The following is a 27713-nucleotide window of genomic DNA, read 5'->3' as shown; positions in this document are numbered from 1 at the left end:
TTGGCCGTGCAAGCGGAAAATGAGTTATCCAGCTGGGTACCCCGGCACGCTGCCGGTGCTGGAGCTCTCTGGGGAGGGGGTAAAGCTTTCTGGGGCTCCGCACAAAGGGCTGGTGCTTTAGGGAGCCCATGGACTTTCCTTCTCTGCCAGGACCGGGACTGTAACGGGGGGAAAGCTGAGGACAGCCTTCCTCTTCGCCTTCCTCCTCTACTTTGTTCACCCATCTGATGAGAGCTCTCCCCGGAGGGTAGCAGATACTCTCCCTCCCGCTGCGATTATTTGGACAATGTCCCGTAACTGTGTGCAAATATATTTTTCAAACTGGTTCTGCTGCCATCCGAGGAGGGGCAAGGTGTGAAAACCAGGATCTGTTTTTTTGGAGGCTAATGACTCGGGGCCGGCAGCGGAAAGTCAACACAAGCTCCCTAACTGGGGATTAGCTTTTCCCCCGCGCAGTTCACCTCGACGTGGGTCAGCAAAGGGGGGCAGCCCCTCGGAGGGCAGCGGCGTGCTCAGCCCTCACCCCGGCAAGGAGCAGTTCCCCCGGGATCACGGCGGGGCACGGGGCGCCAGGAAATCACTGCCCAACTGTTTCAGCCCTCCGTTCGGTCTCGAGTCCAGGTTCAGGGGGTGAAGGGGGGGGATGAGAGGCAGAGACACAAAAGCAGAGCGAGCCCCAGCCCTTCTGCAGGCATCGCCCCGGGTTCGGCATCGTGCCCCCGTCCCGGGTCACTGGTACCACTGAGCAGCAGCAGGATGCTCGGGTTTGCACAGCCCACGAGACACGCGGCGCTGGTGCCCGAATCCCACAGGAGATGGCAACACGCCGGGAAGCCCGTGGGATGGACAGGCTTCTTCCTTTATAAATTCTTCTAGTCATTTCCAGTGGTTGGCAAACTCCTCCGGGCATGCGGCCAGGCCCTTGCGAGCCTCCGGGAAGGATGCGGCTTAAATGCAACGATGCAGCTTTTCACGTCAGGAAATGCATCCGCACAGGGACCCAAACCCGACTGAGCCGAGAGCGTGGAAATGCGGCAGAAACCACCTGTTTTCTTGCCGGGTTTACGGCCTCCGGCTTTGCCGCGTGTCCTGCCACCGACCTGCCCGCCGCCGGGATGCGTCACCGCTTCGGCCCAGGCTCTCGTGCATTTTGTTGTCCCCTCGCAGCCGGATCTGCGTGGTCATGCTCCTGAGCAACACAGGCTCGTAGCAAGCGGTGAAATCTTTCCTGAGAGCTGCTGCCATTCCCGGGCCAGCTCCCAGGCGCACTCTTGGCTGCAGGCAGAGGCTGGCAGAGCCACGTCAAGCGGCTGAGCTCCCCCCCTCCTTGTCATTTCATTTTCAGGAGCTGATGTATTATTAGCAACAAGAAGCAGCGTGGCACAGGGCGTTTCACGGCAGCGTGTCGGTGGCCTCAGGTATGCCCAGGTCGGCCGCTGTTTCGGGAACGCCGCGTCCCCCCGGGGGGGTTCCATCGGCGGTGACGCGGCAAGTGTCACCCTCGGGCCCATCAGGTGAGGAACCGGTGGTGGCTGCGGGGAGAGGGCAAGGGCAGGGACACAGCCGCTGGCCTCGGCTCCTCTCCTGGGGATGGGGACAGCCACCCCTGCGGCTCCAGGATGCCGCTCCGGGGGGGGACACGATGCTGGAATTCGTTGCTCCGGTCCCGCACAGATTGTTCTGCCCCGGTTCTCTCCCGCCGGTGCTCAGCACCACGGGAAGGGTGCTGGGGGGGGGATGGAGGGTCCCAAGCAGCCCCGCCTGTCCCCGCCCGCACAGTGCGGGTCCGAGGGGACAAAGCCACCGGGGGGGGTGGGCACAGCTTGGGGACCCCCGGCAGCCCCGGGGGGGAACCCGCGCTTGCCCCGGGGACGCAGCGGTGGCATCGAGGGGAGGGTGTCCGTGTGTCCGTCCCCGCCACCGGGGCCACCTGCGGCGGGCGGGGGGGCGGGGGCCGGTGCGGGCGGGGCCTCCCGCAGCCCGGCCCCGCCCCGCAGAAACTTTCCGTCGGCGCCGGGCGCTCGGCGGGAGCCCGGAGCGGGGCCGGGGCTGCAGCCGGTAGCCGGGCGGGCCCGGCCCTATGGGCAGCGGCTGCCGGCGGTGCGGGGCGGTGCGGGGCGCTGCCCGCCGCGGCCATGTCCGCCCAGGCTGCACCTGCGGCGGGCGGCGAGCGGGAGCCGGAGCGGGGCGGCGGCGGCGGCGGAGCGGCGGCGGCGGCGGCGGCTCCCCCCCGGCGGAGGAAGGGCCGGGCGGGCTCGCTGCGCCGGGCCCTCAGCTGGCTCCGCGGCCGGCGGCGGCGGCACAAGGGCGGCAGCCCCCCGGGCGGGGCGGAGGGACGAGGTGAGGGGCGCGGGGGCCGGGGAGGGGCGGCTGGGGAGGGGGGCGAGGAGGGGTCGGGGTGCTGGGAGAGGAGGGGTCGGGGTGGTGAGCAAGGACAGGTCGGGGTGCTGGGCAAGGAGGTGGGCGAGGAGGGGTCGGGGTGCTGGGCAAGGAGGGGTCCGGGTGCTGGGCGAGGAGGTGGGCGAGGAGGGGTCGGGGTGGTGAGCAAGGACAGGTCAGGGTGCTGGGCAAGGAGGTGGGCGAGGAGGGGTCGGGGTGCTGGGCAAGGAGGGGTCCGGGTGCTGGGCGAGGAGGTGGGCAAGGAGGGGTCGGGGTGCTGGGTGAGGAGGGGTCGGGGTGGTGAGCAAGGACAGGTCAGGGTGCTGGGCAAGGAGGTGGGCGAGGAGGGGTCGGGGTGCTGGGCAAGGAGGGGTCCGGGTGCTGGGCGAGGAGGTGGGCGAGGAGGGGTCGGGGTGCTGGGTGAGGAGGGGTCGGGGTGGTGAGCAAGGACAGGTCGGGGTGCTGGGCAAGGAGGTGGGCGAGGAGGGGTCGGGGTGCTGGGCAAGGAGGGGTCCGGGTGCTGGGCGAGGAGGTGGGCGAGGAGGGGTTGGGGTGCTGGGTGAGGAGGGGTCGGGGTGGTGAGCAAGGACAGGTCGGGGTGCTGGGCAAGGAGGTGGGCGAGGAGGGGTCGGGGTGCTGGGCAAGGAGGGGTCCGGGTGCTGGGCGAGGAGGTGGGCGAGGAGGGGTCAGGGTGGTGAGCAAGGACAGGTCAGGGTGCTGGGCAAGGAGGTGGGCGAGGAGGGGTCGGGGTGCTGGGCAAGGAGGGGTCTGGGTGCTGGGCGAGGAGGTGGGCGAGGAGGGGTTGGGGTGCTGGGTGAGGAGGGGTCGGGGTGGTGAGCAAGGACAGGTCGGGGTGCTGGGCAAGGAGGTGGGCGAGGAGGGGTCGGGGTGCTGGGCAAGGAGGTGGACAAGGAGGGGTACAGGTGCTGGGCAAGGAGGGGTCAGGGTGCTGGCTGTGGAGGTGGGCGAGGAGGGGTCGGGGTGCTTTTCCCCCGGGGGTGCTGGGTGAGGAGGGGTCAGGGTGCTGGGCGAGGAGGGGTCGGGGTGCTGGGCAAGGAGAGGTCAGGGTGGTAAGCAACTACAGGTTGGGGTGCTGGCCATGGACGTGGGCAAGGAGGGGTCACGGTGCTGGGCGAGGAGGGGTCGTGATGTTGGGTGAGGAGGGGTCGGGGAGGCGGCCGTGGAAGTGGGCAAGGAGGGGTTGGAGTGGCAGCCGTGGAGGGCTCGGGGTGGTGGCCGAGGAAGGGTCATGGCAGTGGCCAAGGAGGTGGTGGCCATGGAGGTGGCCAAGGAGGAGTGTTGGTGGTGGCCAAGGACGGGTGGAGGTGCTCGCCGTGGAAGTGACCAAAGAGGGGTCACAATGGTGGCCAAAAAGGAGGCGAGGTGGTGGCCGTGGAGGTGGCCAAAGAGGGGTGGAGGTGCTGGCCATGGTGGTAGCCAGGAGGGGTGGAGGTGCTGGCTGCGGTGGCTGAAGGGGGGTGAAGGAGGCAGCAGCCATGGTGGCAGTGGCCATGGGGGCTGCGGTGGCCACGGTGGCCACCCCTGCAGTAACCGCGGCAGCAGGCCGGATCCGGCAGTCCCCGGTGCAATCTCGCCCCTGCCCTGAGGGCTGGTGCCGGTTCACTGGGTAGGTTCTCTCTCCGCTGACTCAGAAGGTTGCTGGGGCTGAGGGAGATCTGGAGGGACGCCAGCCACTGCCACCGCCGCCTCCTCCTCCTCCTCCTCCTCTTGGGCAGGGTGTTTGCGTGCTCCAGGTGTGGCCCTTCCTGTCCTAGATACGGCCCTCGCCCCGGCCCATTTGCGGGGTGCTGCCTCCGTCAGCCGGCCACATCCCCGTCACCTTGACCAGGACGATCCTGCAGCGGAAGCTGCTGTGCGTGCCCTCTCTTTGCTGCCCCGGGGCCATGTTGTGGGGATCCGTGGGCTCAGCCCAACCTCCCGTGGGCCGGGACCTTTGGCAGAGCGATGGGTGGCAGCGTGTCTGGTCATGCTCGTCTCCTCGGCACGGTTGTTTTGCAGTAGTAGGTGTCCCGGCGAGGCAGCAGTCGCTGGAGGTATCGCCCCGTGCAGCAGAGAAGCACTCAGCCTCTCTGCCCCGTGCTATCGGGGACGTTGTCTGCGTCACGCCACTGCCCTCCCTGCAAGGCAGCTCCGGCGGGGACGTCACCGCGCTCTTGCCAAGGGAGAGGCTGCTCCTGAGGCACCCAAATGCAGCCGGATGCCGTCGCCTAGGACTTTCTTCCTCAGTTTGCCTTGGGGAGTGAATTTCCAGGCATCCAGGGCTGCATGCAGGCATGTTTACTGCTTGGAGAAGGGCACGGAGATCTGTGATAAGAGAGGAGTGGCCGTGGAAAGGCAAAAGAGTCTTGGGAAGCAGCCGGGCTCCCTGCTTAGCAGGTCCATCGGATGCTGCCGGTGCCTCCCTCCTGGCCTGCCGCGCGTGGATGCCTCTGCCACAGCCCAACGCTGAAACCTGAGCAGAAAAAATGAGATGTGCCAGAGCATGTGATGTTCCTCTTTGCAGCGCAGAAACGCCTCCAGCAGCTCTGCCCTCCCTTTTTTTTTTTTTTTTTTTTTTTTTTTCCCTAAAGTTGTAATGTTCACCAGCTACTCCTCAAAATGCGAAGTCACTGCCCATCAGGGTTGCAGCTCGGGGACTTCCAGCCCGCTCGCCCTGCCATCCGCACGCCCCGCCGAAGCAGCCTGCCGCTCGCGTCAGCCGGGGCTCCGTCAGCACGCCGCCGCCGCGCCGTTCAGTTAGATATCCCCGTGTCTGGGAGAGCTGCCCTGGGTGCCTACCTGCCCGCGGTCCGCGCTGGCGATGCAGGGGCTGCGCAGCGCCGCAGCCGGCCCCAGGGCCGCAGGACCCCTCGCCTCCGGGCTGTGCTGGCAGCCCGCGGCATCCCCCTCGGCGTGCGTGGGGCCGGGAGGTGCCACGTTCCACCGCGTCGCCGCTTGCTCGGCAGCGGGGAGGCAGCGCGGATGTGCAATGGTTGCAGCTTGTGTGCGTGATTGAATCGCCTTCCTTGCACGCTTCCAGCGCGCAGAGAGCGCCGGCAGCCCCACCCTGCTTAATCGCATCCGGCCCGGCTGCGGCCGCGAGCATCCTCAAGGCACCGCCAACACGTGTCGGGGTTACCGGCATCCTTCCCCGCGAGACGGGGGATAACGCTTCCCTGTACGACGGGGGTCGGGATGCCTCGAGCAGCAGTTTGGGCAGAGCTGTGGAAATGGAAGGAGCGATGACTCCGGCAGAGCCGAGCGCCGGCCGCTTTCCCGAGGGCAGCTGCGGTTGCAGAGCTGTGCGCTGGAGCCGGCAGCGTCGGCCGCTGCCGCGTGCAGCCCTGACCTGCCCAGAGGCTGCGTCGGCCTCGCTGCCAACGCCACGAGCCTTCGCGCGCCAGGAGCCGGCCGGGCTCTGCCCCAGCCTGGGAATTTTTCCAAACATCAGCTGGGAGCTGTGGGAGGGGGAGAGCTTCAGCAGGTCCCCGCAGGCTCTGGGTGCCCTCGGCTTTCCCCCCGCGTCTGCACAGTGCTGGGGGTGGTTTGGATCAGGCCCATGACCCAGCCTGTCCTCCCGACGATCCTGCGAGTGGCTTTGGTCACAGAGGGGGGACGGGGCGCGTCCGACCATCCCCGGCGCGTCCTGGCTGCGGGGGAGCGGGGAGGGGCCGCGCAGGGTCTTGGGATGGCTGGAGGGAGAGGGAGGAAAGCCGTCCTGGGGAGACGCGGGTCAGGACTAGTTCCTCAGCCCGGGCATTTGCCCGTTCACGACCTGGGTGTCAGCGAGGTCGGAATTGCTCAGCGCTGAAATCATGGGAGCAGGAGGATGAAAGCATTTCCACTTTGGATCAAACCCGTGGGTCTGCCTAATCAGAGATCCCATCTCTGGCCGTTCAAAACAGCTGAGCTGCGGAGAGGAAAGACGCAGTAATCCTGCTCAGGCCACCTCTCTCGGCGGGGAACGCCGGTGGCTTTATGCCGAGCGGGAGCACGGGTCCATCCCAGCTGGAAGCCGACTCCTCTCCCGTTCCCTGACTGGGTGCTCTGCCCTCTTTGGGCGAATGGGCCCCGCTGGCTGCGGCATCCCCTTTTTGTACCGGTGCAACTCTTTGCCGCAAGGTAATTCCTGCTGCGAGCTGTAACGCCCCGTCCCGGGGTGTGCAGTGGCTGCCAGGGTGCTGCCAGCCCAGGGCTGTTTTGTCCGCACGCAGCCCGTCCGCTTTGAGCACCCCCCGTGGCCCCGTCCCTGCGGTATCCGAGCACCTCGCGATTCCTAACGTGTTTATTTCCACAATAACCTTTGGAGGCCGAGGAGTGATTAAGCCCTGGGATGGGAACCCAGGCGGGGAGGGCGGCTGGGCTGCACCGAGGGTCTAACATGGAGGAACTGGGGTGCTCAGCCGGCTCCGGTTTGCTCCGTGAGGCTGCTTTTTCCTGGTGGAAGCTGGGAGCAAGAAAGCTGAAAGCTTTTCCTTCTCCTCTGTGAGCGCTGCCTGCAGCCCCCCGGATGAAGGCAGCCTGTTAACCCTCAGCGGTGCGGAGCGGAGCGAGCCTGCTCCCGCTCCCCGGGCTCCCCGAGCCCGCGGTGGCCGAGTCCTGCTGCCTGCGAGTGGTTTTAGTCCGGTTTTTGGCTACTGCTTTATCCGGGTTTCACAATCGTCGTCTTAATTCCCCGACGAAGTAAAGGAATTGATGTTCCAGAAATATTAAATTAGGGTTGGCTTTTTTTTTTTTTTTTTTCCCTTTTGATGCCAGCTTAGTCTGGCAGCAACAGATTTCCTGACTGGGAGGGTCACCGTGATGTTAAAAATAAAGATTTAAATGTGCGCAGCTGCTGCATCATGTTAGCACGTGCTTGTTGAAAACCGTGCGGAGCGGCTTCGCCGTGAGCGTGGTGAGCCGGCGGCGCTGGGCTCGACGCCGTGGGGTGGCGGAGGTGCACGTGAGTCCTCGAGGCAATTTGGGGCTGGGCTGTCCCTGCGTGTTGCTCTGATAATAACCGAGATGTGAAATCTCCCCGGACACTTGATTTCCTCCGTTCCCCGCTGCTGCGCGGCACGTGGTTTGCTGTAAACACAGGTTTGTGTTTTAATCCTGAGCTTCTCAACTCGAAGGAGGGAGGAGAGGTGTAGGCACTGCTGCCCGCTGCCCCCGCGCCTCCCGCTCCCTGGGATTGTTTCCGTGCGTGTGTGGGAATGAATTTGTTAATCTGCAAAAGGCAAAGAGTGACACTTCAGAAAATGTGAGCAGCAGGAATCCTCTGGCTGGCCTGAACTGGCAACGGTGAGCGGCTGTGTGAACAAAGAGAGGTGTGTCTGCAACCACAGCTATTCCACCTGGAGACAACTGGAAGAATTACTCTTGCAAATAACGTTCCATAAGATCCGATAAAACTATTTCGCCGGAGTCATATTTCTCTTCAGAAGGAAGATCTTATTTCATAAGACAATATCATCATTGACTTTGACTCCGGCAGCGATGGGAACGTAAGCCGTCGGAAGGTGAAGAGCTGGGCAACGATGAAGTGAAAAAACATTTCCCTGCCAAGCAGGAGCCGGAGCCCTGGGCTGGTCCCCGTGGCTCCCACTGTGCACGGATAAAAAAATACCTTACCCGGAGCAGGGAGCTGAGCTCCCTCTGCTTCTGCAGGCTGGAGCTGGAGCTGTCATCGGCAGAGCCGGCCTGGACTCCGGCTTGAGCAGGAAATCATTTGAAACCTTTCTGGTTATGTATTTCTGTTAATGATTGGGGATCTCAAGTGGGGTTTTTGTGTTACCTTTGCCTCGCTGAGCTTTACTTCTCCGTGAAGGGAACAAGGGCTGAATTCCTTTCTCATTCAGGCAGCTCGGCCACCGCTCTGTGTTTGCTCGGTGACGGGATCAGGTTTAGAAAACACCAGGAGGGATGGATAAAACACCAGGAGGGATGGATAAAACACCAGGAGGGACGGATCCTTCCCCTGTGTCAGTGCAGAGGGGTCCCCGCCGCCCCGCGCTTGGGCTGGCCAGTCTGACCGAGGGAACGAATGCGTGACTTTGGGACCATCACATCAGATGTGCTTGAAGCAGTCACGCCGTGATGACAAGATCTGGATCTCATGAGCAGCTTCCCCCCGCTCCTAGCTCCTTGCTGTTATCGGAGTCCTCTCAAACGAATAAAACCACGGGTTTCTGGCCTGGAGGAGAGGCTCTGCCTGGAGTCAGCATCTCTTGCCCCCGGTTCCCCATTCTCACCAGCCACTCCACAACTGGGTTTTGTAGCGTGTCCGCAATGCTGGGAATTGCACGCCGGGGAAGCTGCAAATGCTTCCCTTTCCCCTGCCACGCTTTCCAAGCGGATTTCTGGGTGCAGCGATTTAAACCCAGGTCTGGGATGAAGGATGAGGGCAGCCGGCTGGCCGCGCAGCCTGCCCACGGCTTTCAGAGGGGTTTGTGTCCCGAAGCAGCGATGGGGCAGCGATGCAGGTGAAAGTGGGGGCTGCGGGGATGCTGGAGCTGCCCGTGCTGCTCTCAGCCCCCCAGCTACGGCAGGGACTGAAACGTGGGACGAGCTGGAGCTGGGTTGCCATGGGGCTGCGAGTTACCCCGTTAGCCCCTTGATATTTATGGCACATGTGGGCTTTGCTGGGTTCTTGGGGCTCGGCTCCCTCTCGGAGCCCCCTCAGCACCTCGGAGGCTGTGGCTGGGGGCGGCGAAGCTTCGGTGCTGGCGGTGGCCGCGTTCGCTCAGCAGGTGCTGGCGCGGAGGGCGTCTGTTTTGGGAGCGGAGGGGGAAGTGTCTCGCTGTATCTAGGGCAGTGGCGCAGGCTCCAGCCGCTCCTTTTCTTGCAGGGAGAGAAATTTAAAATGCTTCCCTGGGAAAGCTGGTGCGTGTGGCTGCGGAGGAGCCCTCTGCGCCAGTGGGGAGGGGGACGGGGGGTCCGTGCGCCCTGTTTTGGAACCGCTGCAAGGGGATGTGTATCCCAAGGAGGCCCGGGAGGTGCTGGGCAGCGGGAGGAAGCCCTGTCCTGGGCTGGAGATGGGAGATGCCCTTGGCCAACCCCACTCCTGCAGCCCGGGGGAAGAATCATCTCCCCCAGTCGCTGGGCAGAGACCTCTGATCTGCTGCACTTGTGACCATGACCTTGTTTAATCCCGGCTGCCCCGAGACAGAAAGGCTGCGCCTTGAACTGGGTACAGGCAGTAATAGGAAACAGGGAATGGTTTCCCGCTGGATCCCCCATTCCCTTAACAGCTGCCACAGCAGATGGGGCAGCAAGCGCGCGGGGATGCTGGTACAGCCGCCCCGGTGCCAGGCACTGTCCGTGGCACAGGATGGTCTCTGCCCCACCGAGCGTGCCTTTTGGGCAGCAAACCAAGCTGGTGAGAAACTGAACCACCAATATTTCCATTGCGGGGAAGGAGACTGAATTCCAAAGATTAATTTATTGCTGATCACCTTGGGAGGTCAGGACAGAGCTGCCAGTTGATTTTTAAATTTTTTTTTTTTTTTTTTTTTTTTTTTTGCATCATCTTCCCAGTTTTGTGCCTTTCCCACAAAACCCTCCTTCCTATTTATCCCAGTCTTTGATGAGTCACGTAAGGAATATAAACACTGCCAGCAGGAATTGCCCACTGCCTGGCCGGCTGACCCCTCCCTGCCCTCGCAGCATTTAATGTTCTAATTAAAAATCAGGAGGGAAAGCTGGGCTTCGGAGGGGGCAGGCTGGCGAACGCGTTTCAGAACGGGCAGCGGCGGGGCTTGTCCGTGCAGCGTGGGCAGCTGTCGGAGCAGCGCTGCCCGTGCGCCCAGCTGCCCTTCCCCTGCCAGCCCCAGCCAGCTCGGTGCTTGCAAAACCCCACGCAGCTGGGTCTGGAGCGGGGAGAAGCCGGGGTGCAGCCGGGGAGGGCACGGGAAGGAGGTGCTGGCGGTGCGAGCCAACGTGAGTGCGACGTCCTCGTGGCTCGCCCCGCTGTGAGACAGGAGTGACCGTGGAGAGGGTGGCAGGGGGTTAACATCCACCTACGGGCGTGTGGGTGCTCGCCCTGAAGTTGGGCAACAGCCGGACCCAGCCCGCGTCCTCGGGCGCTGCGCTCCAGCCTTGGAAGTCCTGGTCTCACCTTGGCCGTGCCCTGCCAGGCTTGGCCGGGGTGTCCCCATGGGGCTGGCACCCCCCAAGAGCCGGGAGGGGGGTCGTAGCCTCGGTTGTCAGAGCTGTGCTCAGGGACAGGCGGAAATGGTGGCGGCTCGGTGGAGCACAGCAAACCCCAGGGGAGCGGGGAGCGGGGAGCGGGGCCGGAGGCGAGCGCTGTGCCCAGCTGCCCCGATTTTTGGGGGCGTTTGGAGATCAGGGGTCTCCCTTTGCCCGCTCGGCCTGGCTGCGGCACCCACGCATCCCTGCCGGAGGGATGGGGCTGGGAGGGTGCCGTGGGATCCGACGGGTGATCCCGGCAGGCCCCTCCTCTCTGCCTGTACCATTGGCTCCGGCACAGCCGCCTGCGAGAGCTGAGCTCCGCCGGAGTCGGAGGGATGGGAGCCGGCGGCTGAGAGCCATCGTCTCCCGCGGCCGCCGGGGCCACGCCGGAGCCCGCTCGGTTCTGCCATGTAGCGCCCCGGCCTCCTCCACCCGGCCGCGGTGGAGGGCAAGAGCGGCCTCATGGGCAACGTCCACCGCAAGAGGAGCGCGACGGGCGTCAAGGCCGGCTCCTCCTGGCCCTTCGGCCGCACCGGGAAGCCAGGGGCAGGTAGGAGCGATGGGGCTGCTCGAGGAGGGGCCGCGGGGGGTCCTGGCTCGGTGCCTTTTTGGGGGGTCACACCGGGAAAGTTTCCTGCCGCCGCTCTGCCCCCGGCGTGGGGCTGGGCAGGATCTGAGCCAGCGCAGCCGGTGGCTTTGCTCTCCCTGCCCTCCCCGTGCTGGAGGGGGCAGGATCAGGCCCTCTGACCCCAGGTGCCGGGGCTGGGGAAGAACCTCGGGCTGCACGCAGGGGCTGCGCCGACATGCCGGGGACCAGCCGCCGGCCCGCCTGCGCTATCAGGACAGAGATCATCCGCTGAATTAGTTACCAATTTGTTTTTCTAAGCGGCGTCCCGGCAGTTAGAGCAGGGACCCAGGGCTGCCGGCGTCGCCTTCCTCCTCAGCTTCTGCTCCTGTCCTGTGCCTCAGTTTCCCTTGCTGCTCCCCGGGGAGCGGTGGATCTGGGAGCATTTGCAGAGAGCACCGGGCTGCTCCCCGCTGCATCTGTCCTGCGCCGCTCGCCCGCCTTGTTCCGCGTGCGTCTGTCTGTCCGTCTGTGCACCCATTGCTCCGCTTCTTTATGCTCCGGCTCCACGGATGCAGCTGAAAAGCCCAGGAGGGGGCAGGGGGCAGGGGGAGCTCTTTTCTGCGGGGAAGGGGAGCGGGGGAAAGGGTCCCACGCCAGCCTGGACCCACGTATTGAACCATCAGCCCCGGGTGGGTGCCCGGTCCCGGCAGCTCCCTCCGCAGTCCCTCCGTTGGAGCGGGGCGGTGAGGGCGGGGAGGGTCTCTCGCAGTAACGTCGTCCCGATCCCGGGGCTGCCAATTTCCCCGCTGATGTCATTGAACCATCCCTGTGTCCCCAACCTGGCCTGAATCAGGGAGGGGACTCGACCGGTGTGCGGGCAGGGGTTGGTAGAAGCGGGGTTAGTGGGTCCGGGGTGCTGGGAACCGGGCTGTTTTCTCCTGCCAGCCCCATGGGATCCCCGGCCCCTCCGTCCCTCCTGCCCTTGGCTGCCCCATTTCCCTCGGTCTTTAGCCAGCAGCTGCCCAGGTGCGGTGAGCTGAGCTGTCCGCAGGGTAAACAGGGCCTGGAGTCAACCCCTCGCAGGCTTGGGGAGCGACCACGCCAAGCAAAACTGCCCTGGAGAGGCGGGGGCCAGGATGGGGAGACCCCACGGGCACGTGGGGAGAGGGTGCTGAAATGGCCCGGCCGGCAGCATCCGCTCGTCGCCTGGGGAAACTGAGGCAGGAGTGGTTACATCAATCACCCATGGCCACGCAGGGACGGCATCTCCTTCACTGCAGGCTTTCTGCTGTCCACCTCTCCTCGCCGGCTGGCTGCAATCTCCTCTTTGCCGAAATCATCCTCTTGTGGTCTCCACGCAGGAAGGGCTGGGTGCCGCTGGCCAGGCTGCGTCGTAGCCGCACTCCTGCTCTTTGCCGTGCGTGGCTCTGCCGGACGCCGTCCCTTTGCCTGTGCCCTGAACTGCAGCGGTGCAGGTGACGGGGTGAGCTGCCTCCCTGGGAGAGGGGGTTTGGGGGCTCACCCTCGCCCTTTCCTTGTGCCGTCCCCATCCAGATCCCGTCCCCTCTCCATCTCCCCGCCAGGCTCGGGTGCCTCTTGCCGGTCCCCGAACCAGGACTGCGGGAGTGCCGGGGGATGTGTGCCACCGCTGCTGCCCTGCCCCAGGGCTGGCCAGGAGAAGCCCTGCTCCATTTCGGATGCCCTGGAACGGGTGCAATGTGGGACCGTGCCGTACAGCCGGGGCAGATCCTGCGAGGCGAGGGCCGGCGCTGCGGCCGAAGGCCGTGGGGTGGAAGGTGCTGAGAAAACATGGGGCAAGTTGTGTTTGTTCTCTGCGGCGGCTCCATGGCAACGGCGCGGCAGCCACAAAGCGAAAGAATTTGCATTGTGTCGCTTCAGCATTTCGGAGGGCGCAGCCGGGATCGCCGGCTGGGGGCAGGGTACGCCGGCACCCGCCGGACGGGCCCCCGCGATCGCTCTCGTCTCGCCCCTGCCCCTCACCCAGACCCTGGGACACCCTGGGTGCTCCTGGATTTTGGGTCAGAGGCTAACTGCATATCGCGGGCACCTGGACCAGTATCCCCTGGTTCCCATTTCTCCATCCCTGGCTGCTTGGGAGCATCGGTTTGGCTCCGCCGTGCCCACTGCCAGCAGGTCAGGCCTGGGCAGGCATCGGCAGCTGCCTTTGTGCTTCTGCCATGCGCGGGGCGGCGTGGGCACCCCCCGCCTTTTGATCCTGAAGGGCCAGAGCTGCGGTCCCCGCGGCCAGGGCTGGCCAGGCAGGAGCCTCGGGAGCATGGCTGAGGGGCTGCCGGGGTCGCTCTGTCTGCTGCAGGCAGCTGCCTGCAACCTGCTCCCTGCCTCCTCGCTCTCTGCCTGGGCCTCCCCGCTCTGCTTCACCGGTGCCAAACCCCCGCGTCCCCGTGCCGGAGCAGGCTCCCCGTGCCGGAGCGGGGCTTGGCTTGCTCTGGGGTGCATCCCCTGCCTCTCCTCCCTGGGCTCGTCTCCGGCAGGAGCTGCCCGGGAAGGTCCTTGAGCACCAGGGAGACCGAAGCCTCTTATCGTCTCCTTATCAGGACAGCCCCCGCCGGGCCCTGCTGAGTCAGGGTGAAGGAACGTGGCGGCCGGCCAGGCTGCGCCCCACGGAGTCAGCGGGGATGCGGCTGGAGCCGGTGCGGGGCTCCCTGGCACCCGCGTCCCCGTCGGTGGGTGCTGGGGCAGGTAGCAGGGGCAAATGACCGGGGGAAGGCAGGTTTGGGGCTAGGGGTGACCCGTGGCCGTGAGGCTCCCTGGCAGCACGCACCAGTGCCTGCCCTAGCCAGGGGCCGGTGGTGGAGCCCCTCGGCAGCCCCGGCTCTTGCTGTGCAGCTCCGGGGTGGGCTGAGCAGCTCTGGGCGTCTCTTCTCCTTCGCAGCCGCTCTTCGTGCCAGACCCACGCTGGGCCGGCTCCGCAAACAGCCGGGGGAGCAGATAAGGGCAGGGGCCCACCCTGGCGGGGGATGCGCCGAGATTTACACAGCCGCTTTCTCCGGGCACCGCCAGCCCGGCATGCCGGCCTGCTGGACTTGCCTGCCGGCATCCTGCTGCCGGCTGGGAGGGCTGAGCCCTTCCCCGTGCCCCCTCCTGCTCCTGGAGCCGGGGAGGAGGTGATCTGTGGGTGTCCTGAGCAGGCAGCTGCCTCCAGCGCTCGGCTCCGACATGCTGAGCCGTGCCCGCTTGGCAGGCGCCCCGTCACCAAGAGGCAGGGATGGGACCCGCCGTTCTGCTGCTGGTTATCCCCCCCACCCCATTTTGGTGGCAGCCCCAGACCCAGCTGACAGCTCCTCTCCCATCTCCTCCCCTGATCCTGCATCGCTGCGTCCGTCTCAATCCCCGGCGGAGGATCGGCAGCTCCTCCGCGCTTCCTCGCCGCCTCCTGCCAGCGCTGCCGGGCGAGAGATCCGCAGGCAGGAGCGGGGTTGGGTGCTGCCTGCAGGACGGTAGATCCATGCATGGAAAAACCTGCAAGGTCTTGTCCCTAATCCGTCTCCTGGATTTGCTCCTGCGTGGAGCCAAGTACCTGCTGTGACAGGCACGCCTGCCATTTACAGAGCACCCTCGGTACCCTGCAAACACGCCGGGCATGACGGCACGCGCCGTGGGGACGCAGCCAGCTCCGAGCACCGTGGCGGGGAACCGCGCAGGCGCCGCGGCGGCAGAGCGCATGGGAGGTGGACGAGAGGACGCCGAGGGAAGGTGAAGCAGGGCTGTAATAAAGCTGTGGACTTCGGCATAGCTCCGGGGAGGGAGGAGGTGCCGGTGGCTCGTTCCTGGCCGTGCGCGCCGCCGGCGTTGCCTCCGCGGCCCCGTGTCACTCTCGAGGCTCTGCCCGCTGCCCTCTCCCACCCTGCGCTCCCCATCTGGGCCGTTCCCGCCCGGATCCGGCTCCTGGCCGGGGAAGGCTGCTATTTACCTTCAAACCTGTTTGGTGGCTTCTCTGGGGAGGGGATGGGTGCTGGGTGGGGATGTGGTGGGACGGAGGCTTGCTGGGCTGAAACAGGGGCTGGGGATGGGAGCGGGGCGCAGCCGGGCATCGGGGTGGTCCTGCCTCCCTCCGCAGTGCCGTGGGCTGCTGCCAGACCTTCGCCCGGGGTCTGCGATAACACACGGGCTGCCTGTGGGGCACGCGTGGGGCAGCAGCCGAGGTCAGGGCCCAGTCAGCTGCGGCGCAGCCCCGTTGCACAACCAGCTTTGCTCCTGCCATGACAGCAGCCGTGGCTGGAGGCGGCTGGCCGGGCTGGCAGGGCGATGGCTCTCCTCCGAGCGGGGTTTCACCCTGCGCTGGCTCCTTTGCCGTGGCCTTTTGGCTCACCGGGGCAATGCAGGGCAGTTTTCTGCGCTATGATTTAGAGGAAGAAACCGACCCGAGTTTGTTTTGCCATTTGAAATTAGTTTTATTCCTGCCTCTGCGTGGGATCGTGTTTGAGAGTCAAGCCAGCAGTGCAGATCGGGTCGTGTTTATTTGCTTCGCAGAGATGTTTTCCTGGCCGAAGCAGCAGCCCCCAAGTGAGGCCAAGGGCAGGCTGCAGCCCCTGGGCTGGCGGCGGGGGGCTGCGTGGCCGTAGCCACGGTAAATATTATTGAGCTCTTATCCTGCCTGGAGAGAGCACGGTCCTGCGGCGTGTCCCAGGGCACGAACCCTGCGCAGAGACAAGAGCTTGGGGAGTGAGGGTGGCCAGGCTGGTTGCCTCCAGCGTGGCCATGGCCCACAGCCCCCCGGCCCCCCTTGCCAGCCGAGGATCGGGGAGCAGAGGCAGGGCAGGGTGGCACAGGCGGGTCCCAGGTCCCACCCAGGGCCATGGAGCTGCCCGAGCAGAGGTGATGGGCCCCGGGGAAAGGTGGACGCGCTCGGGCTCGTAAAGTGGTGGCATCGCTCTAAATGGGGAGGTGCTGGCAGGGCTGCCTGGGCCACCCTGCCAGCTGGGGAACCGGCTGGCTGTGCTGCACTGGGAGAGGCCGATTCGGAGGGAGCAGAGGGGCTGGATGCTGGGGCAGAGGGGCTGGATGCTGGGGCAGAGCACGGGGGCTCTCGCAGCCGTGGCAGCATCCACGTGCTGGCTGCTCCCCGGGGCTCTCGGGGCTGGGGTTCACAGTGCACCCCATCGGCGTTATCCACGCTTACGGCATCCTCAGGCAAATGCCGCTTTGCCCCCTCTCCAGCACGGGGAGCAGAGCGGTCCCCAAGCCTGGGTGCACACTTGGATGGTGCTGGCCGATGCCTGGGAGCAGTGTGGTGGGAAGGAGCCCCAAAGCGGTGGGAGAACACGGGGCAGGGGGTCTTCTCGCTGCTTTCTCGCTACCTTCTGCACCGTCCCAGCTGCTGGGAGAAGGGAGGCAAGGTCTCCATCCCCCTGAGCAGGAGGACACACGCAGGCAGGTTCTCCTCCCCTTCCTTCCCTGGGGACCTCGCAGCCCCTTCCCTCCCGCCTGCCAGCTCCCCCCTCCTCCCCATTTTTCTCCGGTGAGTCAGTGGTGGTGGAAGGGGCGGGCAGGGAGCTGCGCTGCCTGTTCCCTGCCTCCTGCCGCAGGACCCGCCGCTGCGCAGGGAGAAGGCAAGTCAGGGCAGTGCCGTGCAGGCAAAGATGGATGTTTGCAGCGGAGTCCGGCCAAACCTGCTGCTTGCAGGAGGCAGAAGCCTGGCGAGGAAGGGGACAGGAGCCAGGATTTCCTCCTCCAGCTCTACCCACGTGAAGAGCAGCATCATGGCAAAGCCAGATCCCGGAGGGAGCTGGGCCGGCACTGTATCCCGCTTGCAGCATCGCCCGACCAGGGCCATACAGCCCTGGCCATGTTCCTTTGGGGTCTCAGCTCCGGTCTCTCCCTTGTGCAGCCCTTCCCATTCCCACCTGCTGCCCTCCAGTCCCTCTCTGCCGGCACAGAGCGGAGCAGGCAGAGCTGAAGGCAGGGCGCCCGGGGTTCCCTGCCCCTTCCTATCGCTTTGCCTTGCTGCGGGGATGCTTTGCTCCCTCCAGACCAGCAGATACCAGCTCCGAGGCAGGGAGACCGTCCTTGAGGGAGTGCCTGGCCCCGAGAGGCCTCCGGCTCCTTCTCCGGGAAGATCCCGCTGCCACGTGCAGACGAGGCACGTGCGTCAGATCAATGCTGCCGAGCCTGGAGGGGACGGGGCGATCCAGGGCGCATCACAAGGAATGCAACGAGGGACAGGACGCCAGCTCCTACCGGGCGTGTTGCTACCGGCACCGGCTGCAGCTGCGGCTGATTCCGTGGCCCACCAAGATCTGCAGCCTCTGCCGCAGGATCAGGCCTCTCTCCCTCCTGGCTTCCCCCCTTTTCCAGTCCCGTTTGCAGCAGGCTTCGCTGTGTGTTGACAGAGCCAGGGCGAGGCCATCCGGGCGAGGAGGACGTGGTAGCAAAGGTCGCAGGGAGTGGGAGGAGAAGCGGAGACTGCTCTTCGCACGCCGCCGCGTTCCCCAGTGTCAGCCCTCGGCACAAGGCTCCTCCGTGGTCAGGCAGCGCTCCTGCCCCGGCTGGGCGGTGGCCACGGCGTCCTGCCCGGATTATCCTTCGGGTGATTGCAGCCAGCGCTGCTGAGCTCCTCCTGCCCCGAGCTGCAGGGGTGTCACGCTCTGGGAGGGACGCGTGTCTCCATCAGCAAGGGACAGTCTCGAAGCCTTTTGGGTCCTCACGGGCGACAGACCACGTACGGGGAGGACGAGCAGGGACAGGCTATCCGCCGGCACCTGGGAACGTCCTTACAGCCCTGGGCAGCAGCTTCCATGTGTGCTGCCATCAGCAGACCCGCGGGGCTGAAGCTCAGCTGTGCCTGGGCCCTGGCCCGGTAGTACAGGGGGGACCGTCCCCCTTTACCTGCGGGGGCTCGCAGAGCTGCCGGCGCTGTGCCGGGGGGTCCCGGGTGCATCCCCGTCCATGCAGGCAGAGCTGGATGCGCTGTCCCGGAGAGCCGGACCTGGCGTCACTCTTGGCTGCGTTTGCCCGCCGTTGGCTGTGGCCCTCGCTGGGGCTCGTGATGGGCTGCCCAGAGAGGAGAGGGCAGCGTTCAGCACAGCACGTGGCTGCCCGCTTTGTGCATCCTCAGCCCTTTAATTATGTCCCTTTTCCACTTGTGCTGTGAAAAGAGCTGGGGAGCGTCTGCCTGCAGCCGCCGGCACCTTCTGGGTGAGCACGTGGGCAGCGGGGCCGATCCTGCCCATGCTGGAGGCAGGGTGCTGGGTTATGCATAGCAGGGGCTGCAGGGCGCTCCTTATACTTGCTGTTGTGGGCATGTAGGAGATGCAGGGGAAGAAATCCTCCCTAAGCCCAGAGCTGCCAGGCCGGGGACGCAGAGGTGCCCTTTGCAAGGTCAAACTGTCCCTCGGGCTGCACGTTCAATGCCTGGGGTCCGGTGGGCCCCTCGCTCTCTGCTTTGGGTAATGCTGCTCCATCTGCGGCCAAACGTCTGTCCTGGCGCAACAAACCCTAGGCGCAGCCCGCGGGGAGCTGGCAGGGCAGGGGAAGGAGGGTTTGATACGTCGGCTCCCGGGTGGCACAAGGACGGCCCTGCCCGCTGGGTAAATACTGGGAGCACTTCACCTTTTGGGGCAAAACGCCTGGAGATGGGAGGGATGGGAGCTCCCTGAAGGCGCTGGGCACCCGGGGCTGATAGACAGGCGGCTGGGAATTAGCAAATTCCCCTGCTGCGTGGGGCACCGCTGCTGCAGGCAGCCTGCCTGCTGCTGCCAGATGGCACGGGGCTCCCCGGCACCACCGCCCCGGCAGCACGCAGCACCTCGTGCGGTGCGGGCTGGTGCCCGTCAGTGCCGTGGTCCGTGCTGGTGCCTGGCATTTCTGCTCCTGCCTTCACGTGCACCCCTGCCAGCAGCCGGAGCTACTGGTTAGTCTGGTCTGGGACCTCATTCTCCCCCAGTGCCACCAGCTCTTGTGACCATGACGTAGCCGTCTGGATGCCCCGTCCCTAAGGACGAACTCCTTTTGCCCTGCGATGGCTCGTGTCCTCCCGCTGCAGGCTGAGCCGTGCCGGGAGCAGGGCTCTCCCTGGCAGGGCTGGGGGGCCGTGGTGGGTGCTGGGTCCCGGGGGGCATGAGGAGGGGGAACGCCAGCACCGTTGGCTGTGCTGTGCCACATCCCGAGGGCCAGTGCTTGCCGGAGGAAAAGCCTCCCAGCTCCTCCCAGTTGGCCACACTGTTGCGGAAGCAAGCAACTGGTTTGGTGGGATGCTGTGCCCAGCAGGGATCAGGTGAGGAGGGTCCTGGGGTGGTCCCGGGGATGCAAGAGCAGGGAGTTGGGGAAATCCCCGGCCCTGAGCTGGGCAAGACGGATCCCAGCCGGCCGTGGCGTGCGTAGGAGGAGGCGGGAGGGCCGGGGGCGAGCGGGGAGGCCAGAGGAGGGGCCCCTGCTCTCCTCTTCCCGTGACCGAAGAGCACGGTGGGCGCAGCTGGGGCTGTCCCCTCCTGCCGCCGCGCAGCCGTCCCCGGGGTCAGGCTTCTCCCCGCACGCAGGCAGCTGCGCCGGAGCCTCTTCGCCTGGCCGAGCATCCTCCCACTGCGCGGATGAGGACGGAGAGACGGAGCTGGGGGCTGCCGGCATCCGCCTTGCTGGCACACAGCTGGGTGAGAGCCGCCCCGGCACAATAGGCAGAGCCTCCGTGGGGGGCGGCGGAGCCCCCACTCCTGTGGGGACCAGATCCTCTCCCCGGCCACCATGGTGGTTTTCATGGGCAGGAACCTCTCCTCGCTTCTGGCTTTCTTCAAGAAGAAGGGTGAGTGAGCGGAAGGGAGGGAGCAGCGCCTTGTCCTTACACAACCCCTGCCTGCCCGGACCCCCGCCTGCCCGGCACCGGGCGCTCGCCCACCCGCAGTGGGCAGGGGGGGGCTGCCATCCCAGGGGGAGGGCAGGGAAGGTCACACCAGCCCCGGCCTCGTCCGCTGGGAAGTTAAGGGAATAAATCACTGCGCTCCTTTCACTGGAAGGCGGCTCCGAGGGTGCTGGGGGGATGTCAGGAGAGGGGCTGCCGAAATTGGGGGAGGAAAGGGCTTAGGGGAAGGGGAACGTGATGGGGGGGGGGGCTGTGCATGTCTTATGTCCCCTGCAAGGACCCTGCCCCAGCACAGGGGTCCCCTGCGCCGCCACCCGCTCTCCCGGCCTGGCCGTGTCCCCCAGTGCCTGCTCGCCGTGCCGCGGGTGCCGGCGGAGGCAGAGGCCGGCGTGGCGGCATGGCGCGGCAGGGCGGGCCGGCTCCATTGTTCAGGGCCTGCTCCTTTGTGCGCCAGAGCCGGAGCACGGGTGCCTCGCCACCTGGCCAGGCTGGCCGGGAGGGGACGGGGGACACGGGGGACAGAGGATGGGTGCGTGGCGCCGGCAATGCTGAGCAGCAGGTGCCTGTGTCCCCAGGGTGCCGCCGCCAGCCCCACCGGTTTCCTGTGCTTGCCCTTCCCTTCCTCAGCCTGAAGTTGTTTTTTTCCAGGCAGGAAGAGTTTGAGGCTTCGCAGCAGGCAGCAGCGTGCAGGCAGGAGCAGGCAGGGCTGTGCCCGTGGTGCTGCGGTGCCTTGGCCGGGCGATGCCAGGCGCAGCCCCCAGCAAGCACCCGGAGCCGGTTGTGGGCACCCAAGGGTGCTGGAGATGGTTTGCGGGGAGGAGGCTGCGAGACAGGGCGGGGAGGGCCCTGTGCTGGGCCTGGCGTGGCATATGGGGTCTCCAGCACCTGGGGGGCTCGGCTCGGAGCAGGGATTCGGGTCCTCTGGGGTCTCTGCACCAGGCTGTGCCTCAGTTTCCCTCATCTGTGCAGTTCCCAGCCTGCCTGGGCATGGGGTGAATCCCTCCCCGCTCTTGGGGTGCTTTGCAAGGCCTGGGGATGATGCAACCCTCCAAAGGGAAAGTCATCGTCTTTCTATTCTTGTTTAATCCCCGCCGTGCTGCTCCTTCTCTACTCAGCAAACGTCGTTTGCTCCTAACGAAGGCGCTGGGGAGGAGGGCAGTGCCGTGCCTCAGCTCCGCTCCGGCCAGCGGGGAGAAAACCCTGCGGCTTTGCAGTGGAGACAGCCTGACTCCGGCATATCGACCGTCTGGGCAGAGCCGTGGGAGATGATTTCTCGCACGGCGTTTCCAGCGCCTGGTTCGGAGATGAGCGGGATAACGTCATCCCGGGCTGGCTGTCATCGCCCGGCGCTTCTCCCAGCTCGCTGGGACCGCATCCTGTGGGTGGGGGTGCCTCGGTGGGAGTGCGGCTGTGTCCCCTCGGCCAAGCTGACCCCTCTGTCTCCGCAGGCGCTGCCAAGGGCGAGGCCGAGAAGCGGCTGAGCGTGCAGTACACGTCGGGCGAGGAATGCCCCGACAACGTCTTCTTCCCCAGCACACGGCCCCCGCACCTGGAGGAGCTGCACAACCAGGCGCAGCAGGGACTGAAGTCCCTGCAGCACCAGGGTAGGTGACCCCAGCCCCGGGGTGGCCCGGGGACGCGGCGGAGGGGGCAGCCAGCCGGCCCCCAGCTCCTGGCTGGCCCGGCTGCGTGGGCGGCGCGATGGGGCTGACCAGAGTCCAGCGCCGGGGTGGCTTGGGGCGTGCGGGCAGCGCTGCCGGACTCGGCAGCCATTTCGCTGGCTGGTGACTCCCCCGGCTCCCCCGGGGGGGATTTACCCCCTGCCTTCCCTCCGCAGAGAGGCAGAAGCAGACCAAAAGTGCCTGGGACCACGGGGACACCAGCAGCCTCCAGGTGAGCCCTGCCAAGGAGCCGGCTCTGCCCAGCGCTCTCGGGGTGCCCTGGGGGTGAGGGGACACAGGGTGGCCCCTCTGTCCCCCCTGGGTGGTGTTTGGGCGCCAGGAGCAGATGGGGAACCAGGCGAGGCTGTGGGACCACGGCCGGGGGGGTTTGTGGGGCGGGAAGGGGCCGTGCGTCCTTCGGTGTTAGCCCCTTTGCCCCATGACGAACCGCTGTCCCCGTCCTCAGCCTTGGCACGTCCTGCCCTGCCTTGTGGGGCTCTGCCCGGGGACCCCCACCGTGCCTGCGTCCCTCCAAGCCCCCCTCCCGCCCCACTGGTGTCCCCTGGCAGCCCCGAGCGAGGTGGGGTGACGGGGCGGTGCGATGGGGACTGTCGGCCATATCCAGCCCCGTGGCCGGGCCCCTCCCTGGCTGCTGACGAGGAGAAACTCCCACTCTCTTGGCCAAGCTGGGCTTTGCCGCTTCCCCGGGCTCTGACCCCGCTGCCAGTGCCTCACCTGCCCGTGTTTGCTCAAGCTGCTGCCTCCCGCTGGCTCTCGGCTCCTTGGCAGCGGGGGGGTCTGGGCGGGCAGAGCCGTGGTGGGAGCCGGATGGCTCAGGGCGGCGTGGCGGAGGGGTTGGGTGGTGGTTCACGCTGATGTGTCTCATCCCGACCTCCGCCCATGCCGAGAGATGCTTCGGAGGGATGGGGGGGGGGCACTGAAAGCTGTGCCTGTCGCGGGGCTGCGCTGCTGGCTGTGCCCAGGGGGCACGCACGTGCTGCGGGTCCCCGATGCAGCCGCGTCGCTGCCGCCGGTCCCTGTCCCCCCCGCCTCAGCCCCACGCCCCCCTCCCAGCCATGGCAGCCCTCCAGCCCTGGGCTCTGGGGCACAGCAGGGCTGGGCACAGCCACAGGGCCATTTTCGGCTTGGCATGGCGGCGAGGCTGGCGGTTCCCTCGGGTGCTCCTCCAGCGGGCCGGACCCTGGCTCGCCTGCTCTCCGAGGGGCTGCGAGGCCACGCGGGGTCCCTGGGGCTGCTCCCGGCCCCGCTCCTGGTGGGAGGACTCTGGATGCCGGCGTGGCTGACTCAGCCTTTGGCCCTCGGAGAAGCTTTTGTCTCGGCAGCGCTGGGCTGCGGAGTCAGTTTGCAGCGGAGAAGGGGCCTGGCGGGGGCCGGGGCAGCTCCGTCCCCGCAGCCCAGGGTCCGCCTGAGCCTGCTATCTGCCCACACAGTCCTGCGCATCCTCGGAGGATGACAGCGTGTCCTTCCGAAGCCGGGCGGCCTCCTGTGCCACGGACAGCACCTCCGAGGACGCCCTCTCCATCCGCTCCGAGATGATCCAGCGGAAAGGTACCGGGCTTGGGGGGTTGCGGGGCCGGGTGTCGCAAGCTGAGGGGGTGCGAGGGGGGCCAGGGTGCGTGGCAGGAAAGCTGGGCTCTGCGTTGGCGTGGCCACGAACCAGCGCTGGGATTTGGGGGCCCTTGGAGAGAAGAGAGCAACTCTGGCTGAGTCAGAGCATTGGGGCTGGGCGAGGGGGATGGACGGACAGACAGACACCGTCTCCTCCCTGCTCAGACTGCACGGCTGTTTGGCAGCTGCCGGTGCCTCGCTGCGCTGTGCCGAGTGCCTGAGCCCAGCTTGTTCTGGAGCATCTCCGGCAGTGGGGGGGTGCTGGGGACGCCCTGGCCAGGCCCCCCCTCGCGCCAGCTGGACCTGCTCATGCCTCTCGCAGGTTCCACCTTCCGACCGCACGACTCCTTTCCCAAATCCTCGGAGAGGGCTGGCAAGAAGAGGAAGGAGAGGAGGACGACGGTGCTGGGCATCCCCCAGCACGTCCAGAAGGAGCTGGGTAAGCGCGAGGGCAAGGGGGGGATTTTTAGGGTCTGGTCTCGTTGCCCAGGCTCTGTTTGCCATGGCTCGGTGCGTCTGCCTTGGGATCACACTGGGTTCGTCTCTCCCTGCTTTCCAGGTCTCAGGAACAGCCGGGAAGCCAAGGGACACGCCGAGGCTGATGGGCGAGGGCAGGCAGGGCGCGGGGGCAGCCAGACGCCGCAGCCCTTGCTGAACGGCGGGCAGGTCTCTGGCGATGCCATCCGCATCCCCACCATCGACGGGAAGCTGCAGCCGCTGGCTGTCCCCAGGGGTGCCCGCGTCTGCCTGGGAACCTTGGAGGAGGCAGACGCGGCCCTGCAGAAGCACATCGACCGGGTTTACTATGACGACACGTTGGTGGGGAGGAAGACGGCGGCCAAATTGTCACCCGTGGCGAGGCCGAAGTCGCTGGCCGTGCCGGGCATGACCACCAACGCCAGCCCCCCAGAGCTGCTGAGCCCCGTCATGTCCATCTCACCCCAGGGCACCTACATGTCCAAGATCATCCCCAACGCCATCCTGCCGCCCATGGTGGACGTGGTGGCCCTGACGCGGAGCAGCGTGCGGACGCTGAGCCGCTGCAGCCTGGTGTCATCCAGCCCAGCCTCGGTGCGCTCCGTCGCCCGCTTCTCGGAGCACAGCGCCCGCAGCCGCGAGCCCTCCTCCTCCAGCGACAACTGGAGCCACTCGCAGTCCACAGAGACCATCGTCTCCAACAGCTCCACCATCTCCTCCCAGGGTGGCTCCGACCGCCGGCAGCCCGAGGCAGGGCTGCGCGGTGAGGCGGATGCCGTGGCTCGCTCCGACACCGACCAAGTCAGCGTCTACAGCTCCGCCAGCTTCGCCAGCTCCTGCTCCAAGCCCGCCGCCGGCCCCGCACCTACGGCCCCCGGGCTCCTGGCCGTGGTGGGCAGCAGCGGCCGAGCGTCCCCCGCCTACAGCACGAGCAGCCAGGCGGAGGGCTCGGACACGGGCAGCCTGGCCAGCGAGCGCTCCTCCGCCCGCAGCGTCTCCCTCAGGAAGATGAAGAAGCCCCCGGCCCCCCCTCGCAGGACCTACTCGCTGCACCAGAAGGCCGAGGGGGAGCCCAAGGTGCTGGGACTGCCCCCCAAGCCCGACCGGCAGTCCCAGCGGGAGAGCAATGCACCCTGGTCCCCGCGCCCTGAGCCCTTCAGCCCCGCGGCCGAGGATGAGGTCTTCTCCCCGTCGTCGCTGAGCGAGACCAGCAGCCTCCGCTCCGAGAGCCTGGCCGGCACCAGCTCCCCCGAGGCCTCACGGGGCAGCCCCGGGGTGACGGTGGTGCTGAGGGAGCCCCAGGCTCAGCCCAAGTGGAGCTGCCCAGATGGGTCTGACCGCACCATGTCCCCCTCCAGCGGCTACTCCAGCCAGAGCGGGACCCCCACGCTGCCCGCCAAGGGGCTGGGACCCCCATCCGTGTCCCCAGGCAGGGCTCAGCCCCAGAAGCCAGACCGGGTCTGCTCCCTGCAGTCACCTGCGCTCTCCATGTCCTCCTCCCTCACCTCCATCTCCTCCTCGGCCTCGGACCCGGCCCCCCCCGAGATGCTGCCCTGCCGCTCGGACCGGTTCATCATCCCGCCGCACCCCAAGGTGCCCGCTCCCTTCTCCCCGCCGCCCACCAAGCCCCAGCAGCCCACGGCCCCCGCTGGTCCCCTCCTCCCCTCGCCAGACCCACCGGCGCCCAGCACTGCCTGCCAGGAGCCCTTGGCCAAGCCCAGCGGCAAGTCTCCACCACCATCACCGCCGCCCGCCTACCACCCGCCTCCCCCGCCGGCGAAGAAGGCGGAGGGGAGCCCCCAGACCCCCAGCGAGGCCCCCGCCGACACCGCCTGGCCCCCGCCGCCCCCGCCGGCTCCTGAGGAGCACGACCTGTCCATGGCGGACTTCCCCCCTCCGGATGAAGTCTGTTTCTCCAGCCTGCCCGATGCCACGCCGGCTCTGGCGGCCGGGCAGAAAGCGGCACCGAGCCCAGGGGCTGCGTCTTCCTCGTTCTCGGCCGCCGTCTCCTCACGCAGCCAGCAGCAAGGCCCGCCGCCAGCTGGGGCACCACGGCCGCCTTCCCCCGCCAAGCCCCCTCCCGAGACCGCCGTGCCCCCGCCACCGCCGCCACCACCGCCTCTCCCCCCACCCTCAGCTCCGGCTCCACCACCCCAAACCAGCCTGAAGAAGGCGGCCAATGGCCCCCGGGCAGACACCAAGAAGGAGCCGGCATCGCGGAGCAAGAGCGGCCCCGTGCCCAAGGAGGACGCCAGCCTGCCCATCGTCACGCCCTCGCTGCTGCAGATGGTGCGGCTGCGCTCTGTGAGCGTGGAGCCGCCCGCCGGGGCCGGGGCCGGTGCCGAGGAGCGGTCGGCACCCCAGAAGCCCGTCCGCCGGTCCCTGTCCACGCGGCAGCCCCCTCCTGCCAAAGACGCGGTGCCTTCGAACCAGCTCCACCACACTGTGCACCTCAAGGCTGCTGCCTTGTCCTCCGGTGAGGCTGAGGAGAAGCCGCCGGGCAGCAGAGCGGCTCTGCCCGGCCCCGAGGGGCCCCCCGGGGACGGTCAGCTCTCCCCCAGGAACAAGTCGCCGGCCTCCACTGCCAGCTTCATCTTCTCCAAGAGCTCCAGGAAGCTGGTGATCGAGACGGCCTCGTCCCCTGAGGCGCAGGCCGACCTGAAGAGGAACTTGGTGGCCGAGCTGATGAATTTCTCGGGGCAGCGCTTGGCAGCACCGGCTGCGACCCAGCAGGGCCCCGGCAAGGTGCAAGCCAACCGAAAACCCAGCAAGATCCCCCCTCCGGTAGCCAAGAAGCCTTCGCTTGGCCTGGGGATGGCTCCTTCCCCGCTGAGCCCAAAGACGCCGGGCGCAGAGGCGCTGGGCTCCCCCGTGCCGGACGGGAAGGCCAAGGCAGTGCCGGCGGACGAGAGCAGGACTAAGAGCGAGCCGGCAGGGACGGCGGCCTCGGGGACGGAGGGCAGGAGCGCCGCAGAGTCGCCGGCTCAGAGCCTCCCAGCACAAGGTACATGGGACAGGGGCCCAGTTCAGCCCCGCCATGGGATGGTGCCGCTGTAGGTGTGAGGGCTCCCGAGCTATATGCTCCCAAGCTATATGCTCCTGAGCTATACGCTCCCGAGCTATAGGCTCCCAGCACAGCACACGGGCTGTGTTGGGGCTGGGGTGGCACTGGGATGGCTGGGAGAGCCCCGGACTTGGGGCAGGGCTGTGGGACGCTGGGGCTCGGGGTGGCTGATGGGCTCTTCCCTCCTGCCTTACAGATGGACGGGGAGAGACGGCCTGAAGGACGAAGCTGCAGGACTGGTGCCCCCACGGACAGGAATCCAAATCTCTCAGGGACCTGGGCAGGTCAACGGACGAGTGTGGAACTGGCAACTAACTTAATACAAGAAGCAAACAGCCTTAGCCTCCATGGCCTTGATTATATTTATGCAAAAATGGTGTTGGTTTCACTTTCCTAAGTACTACAGCTTTATTTTGCTTTTTTTTTTTTTTTAAACTGGACTCAAGGCCCGTGCCCAGAGCCAGCACCTCCTCCCTGCCGGGCTGCCGCTTGGTTTGTGCGTGCGGAGCGGAGCAGCCACGCGGAGAGGAGCACGGGGGGCCAAAGACGCAGGAGCAGGAGCCGCTCTGCTCCCGGCCAGCTGGGCCCACGAGGAATCGAAGCACTTTGGACGAGGAAAGGGAAAGGCTTCAGCCACGGCAGTGCCCGGGGGGACGCGGGCAGGAGCAGCAGGACAGGACGGAGGCGCTGGTTGGAAAAGCAAGAGGGGGCTCTTGGCTGGCATCCATCTCTGCCCGCTGGCCCCAGGGTGGAGGGGGAGCCCAGCTGCCCCACGAGCTGGTCTTCAGGCCCTGGGCTCGGGGGTAGAGCCGCGATTTCTGTTTCTGTAAACTTGGGTCACATTTTGATTTCTTTGATTGTAAAAAAAAAAAAAAAAAAACCAAACCAAACCAAAAGCAACCAACCCTCTGCCACCGAGTAGCTGCT

At 66.5% G+C, this 27713-nt stretch overlaps 1 protein-coding gene across 1 annotated transcript; it reads left to right on the top strand.

Annotated features, from left to right (window-relative positions):
* Positions 1-2135: 2135 nt before the first annotated feature.
* On the top strand, positions 2136-27005 carry NHSL3 (NHS like 3). Its single transcript, XM_075722067.1, has 7 exons — positions 2136-2340; positions 21404-21559; positions 21793-21848; positions 23068-23185; positions 23568-23684; positions 23805-26726; positions 26983-27005. The coding sequence occupies exons 1-7, from the start codon at positions 2136-2138 to the stop codon at positions 27003-27005; spliced, it is 3597 nt and encodes a 1198-aa protein (XP_075578182.1).
* Positions 27006-27713: the final 708 nt, after the last annotated feature.

The sequence above is a fragment of the Pelecanus crispus genome, chromosome 16 (assembly GCF_030463565.1).
Source record: "Pelecanus crispus isolate bPelCri1 chromosome 16, bPelCri1.pri, whole genome shotgun sequence".
NCBI classification, from domain to species: Eukaryota; Metazoa; Chordata; class Aves; order Pelecaniformes; family Pelecanidae; genus Pelecanus; species Pelecanus crispus.
This window is presented reverse-complemented; position numbering and strand designations above follow the sequence as displayed.

Bases quoted from the DNA above. Each gene is read 5' to 3' on its own strand.
- NHSL3 (XM_075722067.1), top strand. From the start codon at position 2,136: ATGTCCGCCCAGGCTGCACCTGCGGCGGGCGGCGAGCGGGAGCCGGAG. The intron at 21,849-23,067 runs GTGAGCCCTGCC...CTGCCCACACAG, and splicing joins GGGACACCAGCAGCCTCCAG to TCCTGCGCATCCTCGGAGGA. The intron at 23,685-23,804 runs GTAAGCGCGAGG...CCTGCTTTCCAG, and splicing joins GCACGTCCAGAAGGAGCTGG to GTCTCAGGAACAGCCGGGAA.